Source organism: Panthera uncia, chromosome D4, assembly GCF_023721935.1.
Source record: "Panthera uncia isolate 11264 chromosome D4, Puncia_PCG_1.0, whole genome shotgun sequence".
In the NCBI taxonomy this organism is placed as follows: domain Eukaryota; kingdom Metazoa; phylum Chordata; class Mammalia; order Carnivora; family Felidae; genus Panthera; species Panthera uncia.
Genome location: NC_064807.1, coordinates 43,121,135 through 43,141,007, shown reverse-complemented (window position 1 = coordinate 43,141,007; position 19,873 = coordinate 43,121,135). Strand labels below are relative to the sequence as shown.

General features: G+C 41.1%; 1 protein-coding gene across 3 annotated transcripts in view; it reads left to right on the top strand.

Moving 5' to 3' along the window:
- The window catches only part of SLC24A2 (solute carrier family 24 member 2), a 242,052-nt gene extending 229,814 nt beyond the window's left edge, over positions 1-12,238 (top strand). For 2 of the 3 annotated variants that reach the window (XM_049635150.1, XM_049635159.1), the window contains exons 10-11: positions 5,548-5,714; positions 9,897-12,238. In XM_049635150.1, the coding sequence (XP_049491107.1) occupies positions 5,548-5,714; positions 9,897-10,146 (417 nt within the window). In that variant the 3' untranslated portion in view covers positions 10,147-12,238. The remainder of the gene's footprint in view (positions 1-5,547; positions 5,715-9,896) is intronic. The other variant, XM_049635166.1, reaches the window with a different exon arrangement.
- Positions 12,239-19,873: the final 7,635 nt, after the last annotated feature.

Sequence of the window (19,873 nt, the reverse complement as noted above, 5' to 3'; positions counted from 1 at the left end):
CTGCTTCCGATTCTGTGTTTCCCTCTCTCTCTGCCCCTCCCCTGTTCATGCTGTGTCTCTCTCTGTCTGAAAAATAAACGTTAAAAAATTTAAAAAAAAATGGTGCTAAAATAATTGGTTTTTGATATGCCAGAATAAATGAGCTTAGACCTTTACCTCACACCGTACTCAAAAGTTAACTCAAAGTGGATCATCATTCTACGTACAAGTGCCAAAACTATCAAATGTCTAGAAGAAAGCAGAAAATCTACATGACCATGGGTTAGACAAAGAGTTCTGTGATATAATGCCCAAACATCCATAAAAGAAAAATCTAGTTAGTTAGACTTCATCAAAAGTAAAATTTATGCTTTTCAGAAAATACCACTTAAGTAATTAAAAGACAAACCCCAGACAGAGAGAAGATATTTACAAATTATATACATCTGAGAAAGCACGTGTATCCAGGATATATAAAAATCTCTTGAAGCTCCATAATAGAAAGGCAGGGGGCACCTGGCTGGCTCATTGGCAGAGCATACAACTCTTGATCTCAGGGTCATGAGTTCAAGCCCCACATTGGGCATGGAGCCTACTAAAAAAAAAAGAAAGAAAAGAAAGAAAGGCAAGCATCTACAGGCATCCTAATGTTTAAGATGGTCAAAACATTTGAAAGATATTTCATCAAAGAAGATATGCAAATGGATAATAAGCATAAGAAAACATGCTCGACATCATTATTCATTAGGGAAATGCAAATCAACACCACAAGGAGATGCCGCTTCACTCTCACCTAGGGTAGACATAATCAAAGAGACAGATAATAACAAGTATTGGAGATGATGTATAGAAATTGGGACCCTTATATATTGATGGCAAGAATATAAAATAATGCAGCCACTTTAGAAAACAGTTTGGCAGGCCACAAAATGTTACACATAGAGTCATCATATGATCCAGTGGTTTCACTCCCTCTGTACCCAAGAGAAATGAAAACATCTACACAAAAATCTATATACACGTTTACAACAGCATTATTCATTATTGCCAAAGAGTGCAAACAACCCAAATGTCCATCAACTGATGAATGAATACAAAAAAATGTGGCCTATCCACACAATAGAACACTATTCCACAATAAAAAGGGATGAGGCATTAATACGTGCCACATGTGAATGAACCTCTAAAATATTATGCTACATCAAAAACGATAGTCACAAAAGAGCACATGTTGTATAATTCCATTTATATGAAATGTATGAAAAGATCATATGTTGTATAATTCCATTTATATGAAATAAGCAAATCTATAGAGACAGAAAGTAGTTAATGGTTGCCTAGGGTTGGGGAGGTTGGAGGGAAATGGGTATGCTAATGGGTACGGGGTTTCTTCCTGGGATGAAGAAAAAGTTCTAATTTTAAATTATGGTGAGAAGCTATTCAAGTCTATAAGTATACTAGGATATTGAATACACACTTTAAGTAGATGAGTTTTAAGTTATGTGAATTATATCTCAATAGAGTTATCTAGAAATAAACACAAGATACCACTTCACAATCATTAGGATGGCTATAATTAAAAACACAGACATACGTTGATGAGGATGTGGAGAAATAGGACTTCCAACTCCCGCTATCAGCACAGAGCTTGCTTGGGATTCTCTCCCTCTCTCTACCCCTCCCCCACTCGCATCTGCACTCTCTCTCTCAAAATAAATAAATAAACTTAAAAAAAACTCACAGAACTATTCTTAAAGGGTGAGTTTTACTGAATAAAAATTGAGTTTTTTCTATATAAAATTTACCCTTAATTAAAAAAAAAAAAAAAAGAACATACAACATCATTGAAAAAAATCTGCTGGAAATGTCAGCTAATATACCCACTATTATTCCTACAAGATATTTATATTATTCCTACCCTGGTTATTTTATGATGTTTGACTTCAGATTATTCTTCCAGGATATTTCCAAAACATTGTTGATCCTCAAAGAAGTTCTACGTGGCCCAAAGTCATGATTTTCCACATTCTTTGAAAGTCATTTGCCACCAAAACTGCATAGAAATCTTTGTAGAAGATGAGCCTCAGCCTCCAGATTTCCAGGCTAGAAGGACTCTTTGCCATTTATAACATGTAATGGCTTTTCATTCTGTAACTATTTTCATTCTTTAATGTACTGATAAAAAAGTGGATTTTATTCTCTCTTATTTTCTGGATATTTCATCTTTTTCTAACTTTTTAATGATTATCTTAATTCCATACTCTTGCTTCCTTTTCATTCTTGTAGAAAAATGCAAACACAATGCCTAGAATAGTATTACCAAAAGGGCCCAGAAATATAAAGTGCATAAAGAGAAACCTTACTTTCTAGTAATGAATGAGAAGTTTCTCTGTCTTTTCTCCTATAGAAATGCTTTTCTCTTTTAAGACATCCAGACATCCGATCAAAATAGCACATTCTGTTCTAAGAAGTTTGGCTCTAATTCTGCTGTTTGTACAGAATTTTTTGAGCTATAAAAGCCATAAAGATAACAAATACACCATTTGGTGCTCAACTGTTTTGTTATCCACAGCCTTACCAACAATAAATGCTATTTAATATCTTTATTTATCTACTGTTTGGCCAAAAATAGATGCTCCTTATGTTAAATGCTTTATGCATATTTCCCCTTAGTTTTCATTACTTTTTATTCTTTTTGTATCATGAAATTAGTAAATGTCCTGAGTGATGAAAACGTGGTTAAAATCCATCCTGCATCTAATAGGAGAAGTTAATTCTAAGGGTCAATACGACCCTGTGTCTCATTTAGCCAATGTGACATTGGCTCCTGAAACCAAGATAAGGAACTACATCATGCCATGTTCAGAGCAGCACTGGATATGGATTCTGAGTGGCCCCATCGTTTATTTCGATTGGAAAACAAAGGAATTCCCAACAGACTGCTGATGTCCTTTCTAGCTCTAAACTTCTCTGATGATGCCAATTTGATCAGTGCTGTCCCATCTACGCACCGTGCCTATCATCCTGCCTCTTGCTAATGGAAAACCAAAGTCAGTGAAATGTTCTTAAAACGTGCCTATGAAGACGCGTTGTCAGACAGCAAAAGTGTTTCTACAGCCATGCAGATTCATCAAGAGTGTGACGTACAATAAAAAGTCTTCGTTATTCTCATGATTTCTCACATTATGGACTGATGCCTACTAAACCAGCTTCTGTCTGAAGAGCCCAGAGCCAGAGCCCAATGGCTGCAGGCTGATAAGTTGGAGAGGGAGAGGAGTAGTGCCTGAGTTATCATAGCTGATAGTTACTGAATATTTACTTGATACCTGACCCTTGCCATTTGCTCTGTATGCGTCATCACATATAATCATCACAACGACTCTGAGGGTTGGATGTTATAATCCCCATTCTACACGTGAGAAAAACCGAGGCTCAGGAAAGTTGGCTACCACGTACTAGAAGCGGCAGGCTAGGATTTGCACCCATGTGTCCTTCTATCCATCCAAGCCATCACTCTTAACCACACTACCATACCACCCCTCTGCAGTTTCTGCATTTTTTCTGCCTGTGGAGTCATTCAAACTCCAAATATAAACGTTGCTTTAAAATAGCCACTGCTTTAGAACTCCCTCAGAGAATCACCCTGTTTATTGGGGGGTGACAACCATTGACTCAGCATCTTCACAGTCTTTGAAAATGTTTCACTCAAGATCTAACTCAAAAAATAGGTCAGCAAGGAGAGTTTTGCTCAAATAGGGCACTCCTGTGTAGAACTCTTACTTAATTTTTTTCTAGGAGAATTAGCAGAAAACACGCTAGGGAAATCACCTAAGTACGTAGATGGATTTATTTATTCAGCAAATAGGTATTGAGAGACTACTAAATACAGGCTATGTTCTGTGGATTAAGGAGACCGTAGTGATCAAAGTAGGAATTCTGCTTGCATGGAACCTCCTTTCTGATGGAGAGCAGTGAATCTTTGCTCTGTGAGGTCAGGATAAACTAGTTCAGCTAGCCAGGCTCTAGAGCAGGCGTGACCACCAAAACAAAAATAGCTCCCAACTATGCTTTTAAGTTCATGGAAACTAAGCTATTACTTACAAATCACAAAAGGTATTTTGAAATGAGTATATCCTAGGGGCGCCTGGCTAGCTCAGTCAAAAGAGTATGCAACCCTTGATCTCGGGGTCATGAGTTCAAGCCCCATGTTGGATGTAGAGATTATTTGAATAAAACTTTTAAAAAAGAAAGAAAGGGTCACCTGGGTGGTTCAGTCAGTTAAACGTCCAACTTCCGCTCAGGTCATGATCTCAAAGTTCATGGGTTTGAGCCCCACGTCACGCTCTGTGCTGACAGCCTGGAGCCTGCTTCAGATTCTGTGTCTCCCTCTCTCTCTGCCCCTCCCCTGCTCGTGCTCTGTCTTTTCCTCTCTCTCAAAAATAAATAATAAACGTTAAAAAAAATTTTTTAAAGAAATAAATGAATTTATTCTATTCCCTAAAAACCCTTATCCTTTCATGCTACTCTGGCCTTCTGCATTTTTTTCAAAAAATGATGAATGTCATAGAGTAGGCCATTGAAAACCAAACTGAAGGCACTATCTTAAAAGTTTTCAGAACTGCAGTTCACCAACTCCAGAAAATACATAGAGCTTTTAAAAGTCCCGGGAAGACAAAAAAATTTGCTCAAGAGGATGTAGGAGCCTCCATCTGGGACTAGACCAACTGTCCAAAATAGACTTCATCAGTGTTAAAAGGCAAAGACCAGAATAAAACATAATAACCATCCCCCATCATTTTTCAGTAATGATGTACTATTTGCAAAGGGATTTTCCACAAATGATCACTTAGTCCTCCCAACCACTTTGTAAGGTAGGTACTATCATCCCCGCTTTAAGCATAAGAAAGCAAGGATTGAAGACATTATACAATTGGTTAAGTTAATGATGGGTTAAATTCTTAACAAATGCCAGAGCCGGGTCTTGGACTTCTGATTCTGTAACTGATGGTTTCTCCACAGTTGCCTTCCTGATTTACAGTTGTGTGTTACCAAGCCCCAAAACACCCCAAATCAAGTTTCCCATGGAAGTAATAGTCTGAAAGTGTTCAAGAGTGGGTTACAGACACTAGGAGATGTCAAAGAAAAATGGGAACCCTGGATGTCAGTCCTTAACCTTCAGTTGTTAATCCAAAGGCAAATCGCTACAGGATTTGGTACCATTGTCAGCCCCTGGCCTCTGGAGCCAATGGCCAGTTGGCTTTTATAACTCTCTTCTGCCTCCCTTGCACAGAATTATTAGATACCATATAATGACTGCACTCAAGCCCTCTATAGCTCTTTCTTGAGATTATCTGTTTAACCCTGGTGTGAAAATTCCTGATCTCTTGGGTCTAAATATGATTAAAGTGTGAACTCCTCTATGGCAGTGATTGTGGCTTACTCTTTTTTATCATCTCATCACTCTGCACAGCATGGATAGGAATTCATCAGAAGGGAGTTGCACTGAAATGTGGGTTTGATGGTTTGGTGACTTCAGACACTCACATGTGTCCCTGCCATTACATTTAGGTTGGAGAGACAATTGGCATTAGTGAAGAGATTATGGGCCTGACCATCTTGGCTGCTGGAACCTCCATCCCTGATCTTATCACCAGTGTCATAGTGGCCCGGAAAGGGCTTGGGGACATGGCTGTGTCCAGCTCTGTTGGAAGCAACATTTTTGACATCACTGTAGGGTGAGTAGAGATAGTTTTATGAAGGTGCACACACCAGCTCAATTGCTGTCTTTGTCCTCTGAGAGGCTGTGGAGATAAAACCGGGATCTTTGAGCCCAAAACTAACCAATACCAGTAGAAAGTAATGGGAGTACCATTCAAGTTCCCTAACTCCATTTTCAATTTTCAGAGACCTTAATGAAGAATAAGTTATCCCTAGATAGGCAGAAACACACACCAAGTATAAAGTGGATGTTGTAAGAAATACTTTAAGAATTTTGCTTATATAACAGCGTTGGCTACAAGTTATGAATATTCAGCATTCAGGTATGACGGAGATAGTTTTACTACATTTTTTCCCATATCCTAATTCTAATTAAAGTCCCCACCAGCCTCGGATGAGATTTGGATTATAAAACAGATTGGAACAAGCAAAAATATCCCATCTCCTTCTTTGGAAAATGCTGGCAGGTTTGGCGTTATCATTTATGTATGCTGCTGATAAAGATATTCTAAGTTTTTTGAAAGTCAGAAGATGAGATCTGTTCTTATGGTTAAGCAAATGGTAGTTCTCAATATGAATAATCTCTAAAGCGGATCAGATTGGGGTGGGATGCTCTTATCTCTGTCATGTCATTTAACTTGTCAGAAGTAAAAGTAGTCTGATGCATAACCCTGAATGAGAGAGAACCCCTGAGAAGGTAAGACATTGGGGTGTTTTCCTTCTGTTCCCAGAACTGGGCTCTTGACACTTGAATTTAGAAACTCACTAAAATGGATCTGCTGTTTCACTGAACGTCTTGAATATCGTTCTCTCTTGTACCTTTGCATTACCTGTGTTTTTCACTCAGTGTCTGCTTTGTGCACTGTAAGTACATTTTTATCCACCTAAGCCAGACAATGATCCTGTGACATATGTATGATGATCCCCCATTTTTCAGGCCAGGCAGCTGAAAAGCACAGAGTTCACAAAGCTAGTAAGTGAGACAGCTGGGGTTTGGACAGAGTGTCTCTCAGCCACAACACTGTCTGCATTAAACCCTGCCCTGAGCTTCCCCTGTCTTAACCACCTTTGAATTCCAAAGGTGCCCTCTGCTGCCATTATTTCCTTCCTTTGCAGGCCCCTCTCACATGAGATTCGTCCCTGCTTGTCTGCCTGGAAAACTCCAACTTACCCTACCAATGTCAACTCAAATCTCAGCTTTCCTCATTCCCTTGGGCCTGACCAGGGGACTCCTGCTCCTGTGTACTCTCTGAACATCGTACTCTTGTCATGGTCACGTTTATCAGTCTGCCCACTAGACTGTGAACTGGTCAAGAGCAACAGCTCCCCAAAGCCTAATACGATGCCTAATGCATGGTGGTGCCTTGACAGACGTTTGCAGACTGAATGAATGTATGTGTGACGAATGCCTTAAAAGGTGTATGTTTTAAAGGAAGGGCGTCTCTAGTAGAAAGTGTTTCTTAGTTCCGCTGCTTACACATTTAGACTAGTTTTCTTGATCAGTCTCTTCTAAGAAGGAAAATAAGATGTGCTATAGTAAGTACAAAGGGAGAAAATCTTACAAGTAGGGAAAAATTATAGGACGTTTTTGTCATGTTTTTGAAAAATAAGTAGTCTAGGGAATTGCAAGATGTCTTTGTTCACTGTTCTTAAATTGGATGTATAGTAACAGGTTAGATGAAGGTTGCAAGATACCACCTAACCCTACTACCCAGAAGCAACATTTAATTTTTGTATGTTCTCTTCCAAGTATTTTACAAAGTTTTCCAAGTCAATATTCAGTTTTGTCCTTTTGGAGGGCTTTTGTTTTTCTATTTCAAAGCCATTTATGCCTGGCACAAAGTAGGCATCTCTTATTCAATTAGTAAATCAGCTATTTTTCTAGGTTCTTTTATAACCCTCATAAATAACATTTTATCACTTCACAATATTTCATCTTGTTGGTTTTCAGTTTAGCCATTATTTTTTTGTTTTTTCCAGTTTTCTGCTATGATGGGTGTTTTCATGAAGACCTTTATGCAGAAAATATCTTTCAGCTATTTTTATTAGGATAAACTAATGAATTAAAGATTATGAGCATTTTAATGGCTGTTGATGTGTATTTTTAAAAAAGTCCTTTCTCAAGACTTTATACCAATTTATGAACTTGTTAGCAATATATTGAATATAAAAGGTATTTCATAGTCTTATTGGCATTTTCTCCATGCTTATAATATTAATATACACTCATGGTAAAGGACTGAGTAAATACATATATATAGAGCATAAATAAAAATCAATGATCATTCACCACCCTGCTTTAGTCCATGTATAGTTTACATTGCTGAAAATGCATTGCCATTTTTATGTGCATCCTTCATTTTAACCGTAGAATCATATCATGAGTATTTGCCTACATCATTATAAGCGTATGGTTTTTAATGGCTACATAACATTAACTTGGCTTAATAGTTCGCTATTTAACTAGTTTTTTGTTATTGGAGATTAAATTTTTCACTCCTCAAAACAACACTGAAATGATCATTTTTCTGCATGAAGTTATATCTGCCTTTCAAATATTTCTTATGCTTGATCCCTGGCGATAGAATCTATCGGTCAAAAGGCATGAACAAAATGTAATTTTTTACTACAAAGGGCTTCTACCTATTTGTAGTGCCATCAAGCACAACTTCACGGGAACTGGGTGTATATGTGTGCATGTCTCGCTTAATAAGAATACGATGGCTTTGGTCTTTTTCTTCCTAAGAGAATGCAGGGGTGGAAGAAGCGCTCCCCAGAACAAGTCCCTAGTGGGGGTTTTCATTTTTGAGCACTCCACCCAACACACACACCCCCACTCCCACTTTTCCTGACTTTCCATCACTGACGGGAGGATGCCAGGGCTGCCCCCTCCTGCCGAAAGCTGGAACCGCACCATGTTCCCTGAGCTGGCCTGTGGAGCCCCTCCCCTTCTGACATCTCCGTAAAGTGAGCACCTCCAAACCAGGCTGTAGTGGGCAAACCACCTCTACTGACTACTGTGGGGCGGTTGTATCGATCACTTCACCTTGGCCCAGGTTAACATATGTACCCAGATGGGGGCCTGCATGCGCCAGGCCCTGGGTATTCAAAGTTACACAACTCGTGGGCTCTGCCTTCACATGCTCTCTCCAACTGAGGAGACCAGATGTGTAAACTCACTACCCCTTTCATCTCATTATTTCTCTCAAGATATCTTCTTTTCCCTTGGAGAATGTTGTGTTTCACCTCTTCTTCCATATTCCTGAGGTCAGGCCAAAACTGAATCTCCCTTAGCCAAAGGCTAAGGCTCTGCAGCAGCCTCACCCAGCTGGGTGGCTGGGTCCTTGTTTCCCCAGCCAACGTTCCATCATTAGGCTCAATGGATAGAACTGCGTCTCACTCGGCCACCTGGAGAGGCCCAGGCAACATGAGTCCCATGTTTTCGGCCATTTTTCTCTTGCTCAGAGTCCTAACTCACTCTCAGGGTTGCACCTGGCCATTAGCTTTTCTGATGTCTTCCAGAGTTGCCACTCTGGATAGAAAACAAAAGATGTTACCAGATTTTTAAAAGTCAAATGCCAAGGGAGAAAACACCTTTTTAAAAATCACATCACAAATGTAAGAAACCGTCTTCCTCAAATATTTCAGGAAGACCACTTCTTAGTGAAACGGTTGTCCCATCTTTTCCAGAATAAACCTCAGACAGCTATATTGTATCATGTATCATTTTTCACTTGCGTTAGATCAGTTGAGTCAGTGCTATTCTCTGTCTCCATTCCTAAAAATAATGTTGCCATTTTCACCACTGATGTCTATGCCTTTTCTCCATTTGTATTTTCCTTCTCCTGCCCTGTACAGATCTTCCAGTCCACCTTTTCCGGGGCTGAGAGCAATTTGAATCTAACTAGGAAAAAACACCCAATTATTTCAGATCACATCCAGAAATCACCCGCAGTGGTCACAGCTCCGAGCTTACTCAGCTATAGAACAAATTCCCTCTTCTCCCTAATTCAGTCAGGAAGTAGATACAGGTTTCTGAAGTTCACGTGACTTCCTTATGTGATTTCCTGGGCCAACCGCACACAAGGCATAGTGAACCCAAAAAGACACCCTTTTCAGATTATGGATTCCAGGAAGCTGATGCTGTGTCCTGTGCCTTCTTCATCGTGTCTGACTGCTACCCCCGTCTTTCCTCACAGGCTTCCACTGCCCTGGCTCCTATATACCATCATTCACAGGTTCCAACCAGTGGCTGTCAGCAGCAATGGCCTCTTCTGTGCCATTGTCCTCCTCTTCATCATGCTGCTCTTCGTCATCCTCTCCATTGCCCTCTGCAAATGGCGGATGAACAAAGTGCTGGGCTTCATCATGTTCGGCCTCTACTTTGTGTTCCTGGTGGTCAGCGTCCTCCTAGAAGACAGAATTCTTGTGTGCCCTGTCTCCATCTAGTAGGAAAAGCCATATCCTGAACCAACAGCGTGGATGGCCCCTCCCTGCCCTGGGTTCTAGGCTCCTTGACCTCTCCAGAAGAGGCAGCTGGCACACAGCCGTGGGCATTTCAGAGCGTCCCTCACTAGCGGATTTGAGGATGGATGGATTTACGCTGGGCCCACTCATTTCACGAGCTGCTGCCAACCTTGCCTACTGAAACAGCTCCACACAAGAACCGTCCATTTTGGGGCTTCTCTCCGATTCACCACTGACAGGTACTCCTCGCTGGTCGGAGGTACATTCATTGTAATGATGCAAACAATGACAGAGGCTCTCTCTATATACACATACAAAATATACAAATTATAAATAGATGCATATGAACATACCCCCGCCTGCTCCTGTATTATACCTCTCCTTTCATACCTATAGAGTCATACATACCTGTATACAAACAGAAAGAAAGAAAAATTTTATATATATATATAAATTTTATATATATATATATAAAATCATCACATATATATATAAATACAAATGCATCTTTTCAGGGATAGCTCTAGTATATTTATAGCACCTATTTGAAGAGGGGCATCAGCCTTCAGTCTGAGCTTTACCTCTTAAGTACAAGAGGTAAACTAATAGAATCATTGCTGTGACCTTCAGCCTACCTTGGACTTATTGGGATCCTGCCGGGCAACGTGGATGTTTTAGAGGAATATGTTGCAGGAGGGAGGGCTTGGTGGAGAGGGTCTGTAGGGACCCTGAGCTGAGACTTCCAAAACATTCCCACCAGCCAAACAGTGAAAACTATTTGCCCACCCCTGCTGGGCACGCTGACCAAAACCCATGGGGCCACTTGGGACAGACAGAGGTAAAACCCAGACTGGGTGGATATTGCTTTGGAGGCAGGGGAGAGGTTACCAGGGTTGGGGTTTTTTGGAGTTTTTTATATATATTGCCCCAGCATGCAAGTAGAAAATGTAACTGCAAACCAAATTAGTGCTCTCCTAGGACAACAAGACTATATAAACTGAACCTATACTGTTCTAATGCATGTCCCATTATCATCAAAAGGGGGGGGACAGATTTAACTGTGATTGTCATTTAGGTGTATTTTGATGCTAAGGGCTCACATATCATCAAAATGCCTGCCAAGAGAGCCTGGGACAGGTGATAAGAAATATCATCCAGTAGAGGGGCTCAATGGAACTTGCCACCTAATGGGAATATAAGGGCATGGTTCTTTAAAGCATCTTCCAGTGCGGTTCACAAAGGGCTTCAGTGTCTAAATAAATTATTATTCCTGCAATAGAAATAAACAATCTGATCTATAGTGCTTGGGTCGAGGCAGCTTAGAGATGTTTGGAAAGGCATCTGTGCACCCCGTGCACTGAGGAAGGTTTCTGAGGCCTATGTTTAGCGGTGCCAGGATGAGGGGGTGGGTAGAGCCCAGGCAAAACCTGTGTTTCTCCCTCCATCGAGACCCTACGTGGGACTCTTGCTGGCTTAGAGAGTCCACCGAAGACGTCTTCACGCTGGCCTCAAGCCAGTCACTCCAAGGTTTTGATCTCCTGATTTTGCCAGCATTCACGTGACATTTTCATTTCGTTCACTCCATGCCCCCAAATTCTGTTTGATACCTTGTATGATTTCTCAGATCTGTGTCAATAGAAAATAAAACCGTCAGGGGGAAGAAAAGGCAAAGTGAAATCAATGAGAAAATATAGATTTTCATGTCTCCACGTCATGCTTTCCTTATAATCAGTTGAAAAAGAAAGTAGAGGATGGCCCATTATTCTGTACCCACCTTCCATCTCAGCTGGGACACACCACACATGACATGTGTTCTTGTCTCCGGTTTACTGTGTCCCTGATACCTGCTATGATCCTGTCGTGAGCACATACCTCCTAACACAGGGAGACAGGATGCAGAACTCACAACCAAATAGAGAGGAAGGGAGACCTGACAGCCCCAGATCAGGCTCAGTATTCCTTCCACAGAACCCCAGCTCACTCCACAGAGCGTGGCAGTAACAGGCAGTGTCCCTCATGGCTCTTCGCCCCCAAGCAAAAAGCACTTCTGAGTGGAGGCTCACGTGGGAAAAACAAGAAGTCAAGATGGCTGCCACGCAGGAGGCGAGACTTCGAGTCTCTCCAACTTTGCCAAGTCAGGTGTTCAGTTGTGTCAGAAAAACCTGCGTCTCCTTCATCAAGGGCAGGATGTTGTATTGAGGCAGGAATTTGTGCTATTTCCTTAGGGTGAAAGAGAATGGGTGAGTGAACTTCTTGTTCAAAACTGTGGTTGGTTTCCCTGTGCATTACTTGAAGGGGAGCAAACTGGGTCCTTGCGTGAGTTACGTTTTATTGGGTGGTCTGTTATTCAAAAGAAGGTTTGAGTAGGGGACTGTAACTCAACTGCACATAAACTATGTGAAGCCAAAAAGGACAAGGGAGACCCACCGCGGCCCTGTTCTTGGGCCGGCACTTACTAATGTCCCCTGCCTCCTCACTCCCTCCCATTCATTCCCAGCTCACAGTGAAGACCCATCCAGGCAGCCACAGAGCATTTTACTTGTTTGGGGCTCCATTCCAGGGGAGGTGTTGTGGTCATTGATGAGAAGTTGCACTTGAAAAGACCATGCTTCCCAGCCCATTCCCACCCCTGTGACATGCACTGAGCACAATGTACGACAAGCAGTGTTCCCTGGCTGGCTGGTGTGCAGGCACCCTTCCCCTGCCACTGCCTGACCCAAGCATGTGTCTGTGGGGTGATGTGTTGGGCCGGGACAAATCCAGAGAGCAGTGTATAGAATGCAACAGTGAATCTTTAAAAACAATCAAACCACTAACGTAATTATGAGAAAGAACTTTCCTGAGCAGGTCACCTCCAACACTTCCCCTGCATGTCTATGCATATACTTATATAAATACGTCTTTATGCCACGTCTATACGTACACAGTCACGTCGTCATTTACGTCATCAGCCTCTGACCCAGTCACCTTCAGGATTCAAAAGCAGGGCACATCAAGTTTGTCATAGTGAAGGAAAAGGAAAGTCACGCATACCAACACCCAAAGGGAACATTTCTTCCTGATCTTGTAAGACTTGTTCTGTGCACGTGTACATGCGAACCTACACATACGCTCCCTTCCCATATATTTTCCCACCTCAAGAGTATACAGTTACATACAGCCTATGGAAATGGCCAGCCATACATACCCCTCATGCTGATGTAGAGGCAAAGAATACACAACAGAAAAACTTAGACCCTAGATTTTCTTTACTTTCTTGTAGCAAGGTATATAAAGTAATATCAAAAATTCCAAAGCCAACTTCTTCTCAATCCAAAATATACAAGCTGGGGGACCTGGGGGGCTCAGTCAGTTAAGCATCTGACTCTTGATTTCCGCTCAGGACATGATCTCATGGCTTTGGGGATCAAGCCCTGTGTTGTGCTCAGCACTGACAGCCCAGAGCCTGCTTGGGATTCTCTCTCTCTCCCTCTCTCTCTAACCCTCCCTCACTCACACACATGCACTCGCATGCACGCTCTCTCAAAAATAAACATTTAAAAACAAATAAACAAGCTGTACCAAAATGGTTCCATTTAGCCACAGCAAACCAAGCAGGTATTGTTTGCTGTCACCTCCCCTGTCGCTGTTGGCAGCACCTGCACAGGAGAGCAACCTGGCTCAAACTGAGAATGCCCAGATAGAACCTTCTAAAGTGCATCTGGAAATGCCCGTGCTAAATCCAGCTGCCCTCTGATCATGACTAACTCGTGAAGAATTGAAGCTGGAGATTAGATGGTGTTTATGCAGTGCTCCAGGACCTAAGCTAAGACCAGCGGTGACAGATCGGGAAGACACAGTCCATGTGCACAGTCTAAGGGGTAGGGCTGTTTATCAATTTAGCAGATGCAGCAGCCTATGCTAGAGCCTTGCCCAGAAGATTATAAAAAGAGGCAGGGACTGATTCATATTCAGGGAAAATGCTTTGTAAGGCTTCTAACAGGTGTCACCTGACAGGGGCCATTATAATTTATTTTCTAGGAAAGACATGAATCAGGTGGTTTGGAGGCCTTTCAGCAAAACACAGCTGCCTCACTGATGAGACATTTGATAATATTAATGTACATCCATTCCTGGGCAGGGAGAGGGTTGGCAAACTCCCCACCAAAGCTCACAGCTCTTTCACTCCTCTGCAGCAGGGAGATGGGAGATGAGCTGTAAGGGAAGCCCCCCTCCCACACCACCTTAACCGAGAGCTGGCCAAGGAAATGACAACAGATAGAGAGCTGCTGGCCAGAGAGGCAGTTGGAGAGATGGGACTTGCGTTAAATGCTCAGCTGAAATTCCTGGGTTGGAACACGCAACGAGTCTGATGACCCATCTGAATGCAAGCATTTCAGGAAACTTCGGGATGCTTTCTTCCCTACACCTACCAACACACACACATGCGCGCGCACATGCACACACAAGATTATGAGGATGCACCGGGGCAGGTTGCTACTCCAGTAATTCAGTGGCCATATTATAAATGGCAGCTCTATTCCAGAAAAAATAAAGGATAACTGTCCTCAGGGTGATTTCTGGGGGAAATCAGCTATCTCCTGAAGGCTTGATACAGAAGCTAATGCTCATTCTTGCTAAGCCAGATCTAACGTAACCACCTGGCTTAATATTGTTAAAAGACACGTCCTCAATTCCTGAACCTCCCTCAGCAATATTGTCTTTAATTAGTAAGAAAGAGCTTGCCATTAAAAGAGAATCAGTGCAAAAATGAAGCATAAGGAAAAGGAAGAAAGGAAAAATTAATTTACTACGATACCCAAGAGAAGAGTGTCACATTGATATATGTCCCAATGTAATTTAAAATAATTACAGGGGTGCCTGGGTGGCTCAGTCAGTTAAGCATCCAACTTTGGCTCAGGTCATGATCTCACATTTGTGAGTTCGAATCCCATATCGGACTCTGTGCTAATGGCACACAGCCTGCCTGGGATTCTCTCTCTCCCTCTGTGTCTGCCTCTACCCCACTTGCTCTCTCTCAAAATAAGTAAAAATAAACTTTAAATAAAAATAAAATCATAAATTTCAGGCTTTTTCCAGCCAATTACAAGAATCTGCATAGAGTCCCAGATAAAAATATTTTCTCTTCTCAAGAAGGCTTTGGTAATGTGCCCCTGCTCCACTGTCTATTTAAGCTTAGCTCCTTGCCTCTATCTCTTTGGGTCTCTTTTTTAATTTCACAGCTCCATATTCTTTGAACTATGTAGCAAACAAGAAAAGCAATAAAGACACGCTCACCACCAGCTAAACTCTATTACTTATCATTACAACACCACAGTGTTTGTTGCAACAGGGCTTTGAAACTGCATAGGCTGTGATCACAAGCAGAATTTAGGCATCTGTACAAATCAAAGGTGCATTCATACCTGGTATGGAAGTAAGACATCTTTCCACCCAGACACCGCCCTCCAAACACTGTGCTGCCATTTTACATGCCTTCCTCACCTAGAGGGGATCAGCCTTGCTCAGAATCACCTGAACTCCACAGTGGTCTTTCATCTGATGAGTGAAGGTTTTCTCTAGAAAAAAAAAGAAAAAGAAAGAGCTAGAAACAAGTGAACCCTCAAGTCAGCCAGGTTTTTAGAGACAAAAATGAGCCTATAATTAGAGACAACGATGTTCAAATTAGTGTACAAGGGAGACTGTGCGGAACCACCAAATTAAGCCAAAGAACTTTCACGAAATGATTGGTTGACAGACTGGAAAACCTTAAAGAATTTTTTTAAAACACATAAATACCTAAATCTGAAAGAGTTCCGTGGAATACACATTGAGTTTGCCAAAGATTTAATTCTGTTAAGAGAGTTTGTCCAACCTATCACCCTAGCTAAAAGGACAGTTCTTTCATAGGAGAGGGGTCCTAGCATCAAAGTTTCTGGTGGAAACCGGTTTCATCAACTGTTAACATTAACAACCAGCAGGTTAAGTCATCAACTGGTTAGGCTAGGGTTAACCTATGTCTTTTCTTTGGGGCAGAAAGGAACTGCATCTGGGCATTCTTCACTGTGTACCCCTGACATAGTTGGGAGTCTCCACTATGTGACCCTTGATCTGTTTTCATCGAAAGTATTTTTAGAGTTTTCTGTCAGAGTCCTAATTTCCTAACCCTCTTACACTTCTTCTCTACGAAGCCTTTGTAAATGCTTTATTTTGCTCCTAAATTATAGAACCTATGACTAATCATGACACAAGTAGGTCTGAACAGGGCTGAATTACAGCCTCAAACCTAATGCTTCACTCCCTTTTTGTGGACCCTCTGTTACTCTTACTTTGAGAAAGTCATATTTCATTGCTAATTCACATTGATCTCGTGTTCCCTATCACTTCTGTATCTTTTCTCCAAGACATTTAGATGAAGCCAGTGCATTTCTCAGCCTGCCCCAATGCATTTGAATAGCCATCATTCCTACTGCGACCCGCTCTCCACTTGGCCTGGTTGAGTCTATGTCTGTTTGTTCCTAACACAACTTCCGGTTTTCAAGTCCAGGTTCGACCCAGCACTCCCTCCCCTTACCACCGAGCTCCCCAGTTTGCTTGCGCTTGGCACAACTCTAAGGACCGTTTTCTCCATCTCCTCATAAATGTGAATATCCAAAAATGCTGGACCCCTGCCCCCAAACAGTTTGTGTTGTGTAATTGATGACTGCTTGGTGGCTGGGGGAGAATCCCTCCTGATTGCTACTAAAATGTGAACAGAATTCACAGCCATAAGAGAGTAGAGTCACAGAAATACCTTAAGAGCACCAGTAGGCCTTGATACCACAGGCACTAGCAGGCATTTGTCCAGCGTCCAGAAAAGCGTGAACACTGGGTGCGGCATTATCATGAGGCCTGGTGAGGTCACGCTCGTGAGCCTCAGCTTTAAAGTCATAATTCCACACTCACAAAGAACTCAGAGTGGGGGGAGACACCACTGGAGATCATTCAGAATCTCTACCTGCATCGATTTACCAAAAGGAATTCACATTTTCACTCAAATAGGAAATAGGAGAAATGGTTGGACCTCCTCTGATCACCCAGTACTGCAGTGCATTTCCTTCCTTGTGTGCGAGGTTGGATCAGAATTGTGTGGTTGTTGGTTGGATCCTGGCCCAGGAAAAGGGCTACAGTTCACCAAAAGATGGGCAGTTGCGTCTCCATTCTCACGTACAGGGTTGGGTTGCGTTTTCCTTTATAATGGATCTGTAAGTATCTAAGGCCTTGGGACTGACAGTTCTCTAAAACACTCAACACACTAACCGAAAGGGAATACTAATTTTTAAAATCATGTCACATGCACATACACAGGAATGAGTTAAGCCTGAATCCCTGAATTGAATAATTTTAAGGATAAAATGACATGCATGAATTAAGGATAGATAATTCCTTGCCATTTAAATAAACGAATCTCCAACTCTTCTCATCAGGATAAAACTGAAGGACGATGGATGCCTTTTGGGTTTTTAATTTTTTAATATTGCACTTTATAGTACTTCATAAGAGACAACTGTCTTAATTAAAGCCATAAAATACCAATAATACATATATTCAGGGCTTCTGAATATAGTCAATCAATAAGCAGTCATGAGTCATTCCTGTTTTGTATCGTTTGTTGTAAATTGGAGTTTATCTGTTCTATTTTTTATTGCATACAGTTATTGCTCTAGACAATCCTAATCTGATAAATTTTAGGTGTGTACTTTAACGAAACTTTGCAAACAAAAGAAATTATTCATTTCACAACAGCATTCTTCATCTTGGAAGTAGCTTGTTACAGTTTCTTTAAATAGCGAGTTCTGAGACTATATTGAAAGTGTTTCTCTTTTTAAATTATAGATTTATTATTTTTCAGGAATCCATTTGTTACGTAAAGCAAGGTTCACCCACATGAAGAGTGAAATGGATAATTAGCAAATATATACCTGGGAAATTTAAAGTTTGTTTGAGTTTTTGTATAAATATAGGATGGACCTAAGAAGTTCCCTTATAAAAATGGCTAATATAGATACACAACTTGTCAATAATTTATTATGCCTAAGTTATCTACCTTCCTTGGGAGGACATATAAAATAACAGACTTCACCACGCATTCCCATTCCTCTAAAATACACAAGTTTTGAGCAGTATGGTAGACCACTTACCTATGTACCCAAAAGTCCCCACAACTAAAAACTAATATTTCACTTGATCACAACTTTCCATGTAATTTGAGTGAAAGCTAAAAGAATGACTTAAAAAGCACTCAGTGGCCAAGAAATAACTCACCCTGAGTAACCTAAGTTGTCAATATAGAGTAAATGTGTCCATTAAATTGAACTACCCCATCAAGTTAATGCTTAAATGACCATCTGCCCTAAGATCAAGTATCTAGCCCTGGAGCCAATGATGTTCTTGTCAGGAACTGTTTTGTGGTCGGAAGAGTTTCTTCAAAGGGCAGATACTCCAACCAGAAGAGAGAGGCTCTGTTGACATATAGCCTTGTTGAACCCTGCACACAAAGTCCATATTTGTGCCCTGCGTCTAGCCCAGGTTTCTCGGGTTTGAAAAAACTCCAGCAGCAAGAGCCTCTGTCTCCTAGCAATCTGCAGTCTCAAAGAACCAGAAGAAATTAAGAGTAGCAAAAGCTACCTTTCTGGATTAGTGAAGTTGCTGCCTGCACTGAAGGAAAGATCAATTATACTTTTGTTCTTTGCACAGTGGTAAAACAGAGGAAATGTGGTCGATGCTGACCCCAACATCTTCCCTAGAACACATAAACTGTTTTTTGGACAGGTTACATTAAAAGTACCGGAATGCCATTTTTGTAAAGGATCTTTTTAGGGATAGATGTCATCTCCTGCTTCCTTTGTCTGCCTCCGTTTTAAAGAAGCGTTTTATCCCCTGTCTTTACCCCAACAAGAAACCCACTGTTGTACTTCCAAATTATTTTCGGCACTTTCTGTGTGTTTTGTTTATTATGCGCAATTTTCGCTGGATGACGAGGTATATGGAGATTTTGCGTCAGTGTATTCTCTGTGGATATGTCTGTACATAGACGGAAAGCTATATTTATTTGTACATAGGCTGTTTGGAGCAATGTGTTTCTGTCACATGAACTTCACTTGATAAAGGGTGTTTCTTCTCTGTGTTCATGTTACACTTCCCACATCTTCGTGCTTCTACTACTGGTAATCAACTCCTAGGGTATCACTTTATGTAAGTAAGTCTCCTCAGTGTGGAAAAATAATAGTAATAAAATTATTGACTCAAGCAAAAGTGTCGTTTTTGGAATAATCCTTACGTTCGGCTAATCAGGACCCTAGGGTCTCAAGAAACAGATACATAGCCATAGAAGTTTCATTGCAGGGGTTCAAAGGAACAAAAGGCAAGCGGAACCTACCGTTCATTATAACTACCGCTTACTGAAAGCTTACAGGTGTCATTTGAGCTTTCAAATATCTGACCGAACCTTGTACACTGAAAAGACTATTCTAACAATTGGATTTTTATTAATCCAACATATTGAAATTGTAAATTTAAAAGCCTAGTGTTCTCTAAGTCTTTAAGTTCAATTTGGAAGCATGTTATAAATCTAATATTTTATATAAAAATGAGAATTCACACTGTTTTGATTATACTCCATTAACTGATAAGTTTAAAAGAGTAAATGCTAAAGAGTTGACCTCACTTATGAATTAAATTCTCTCAGGCA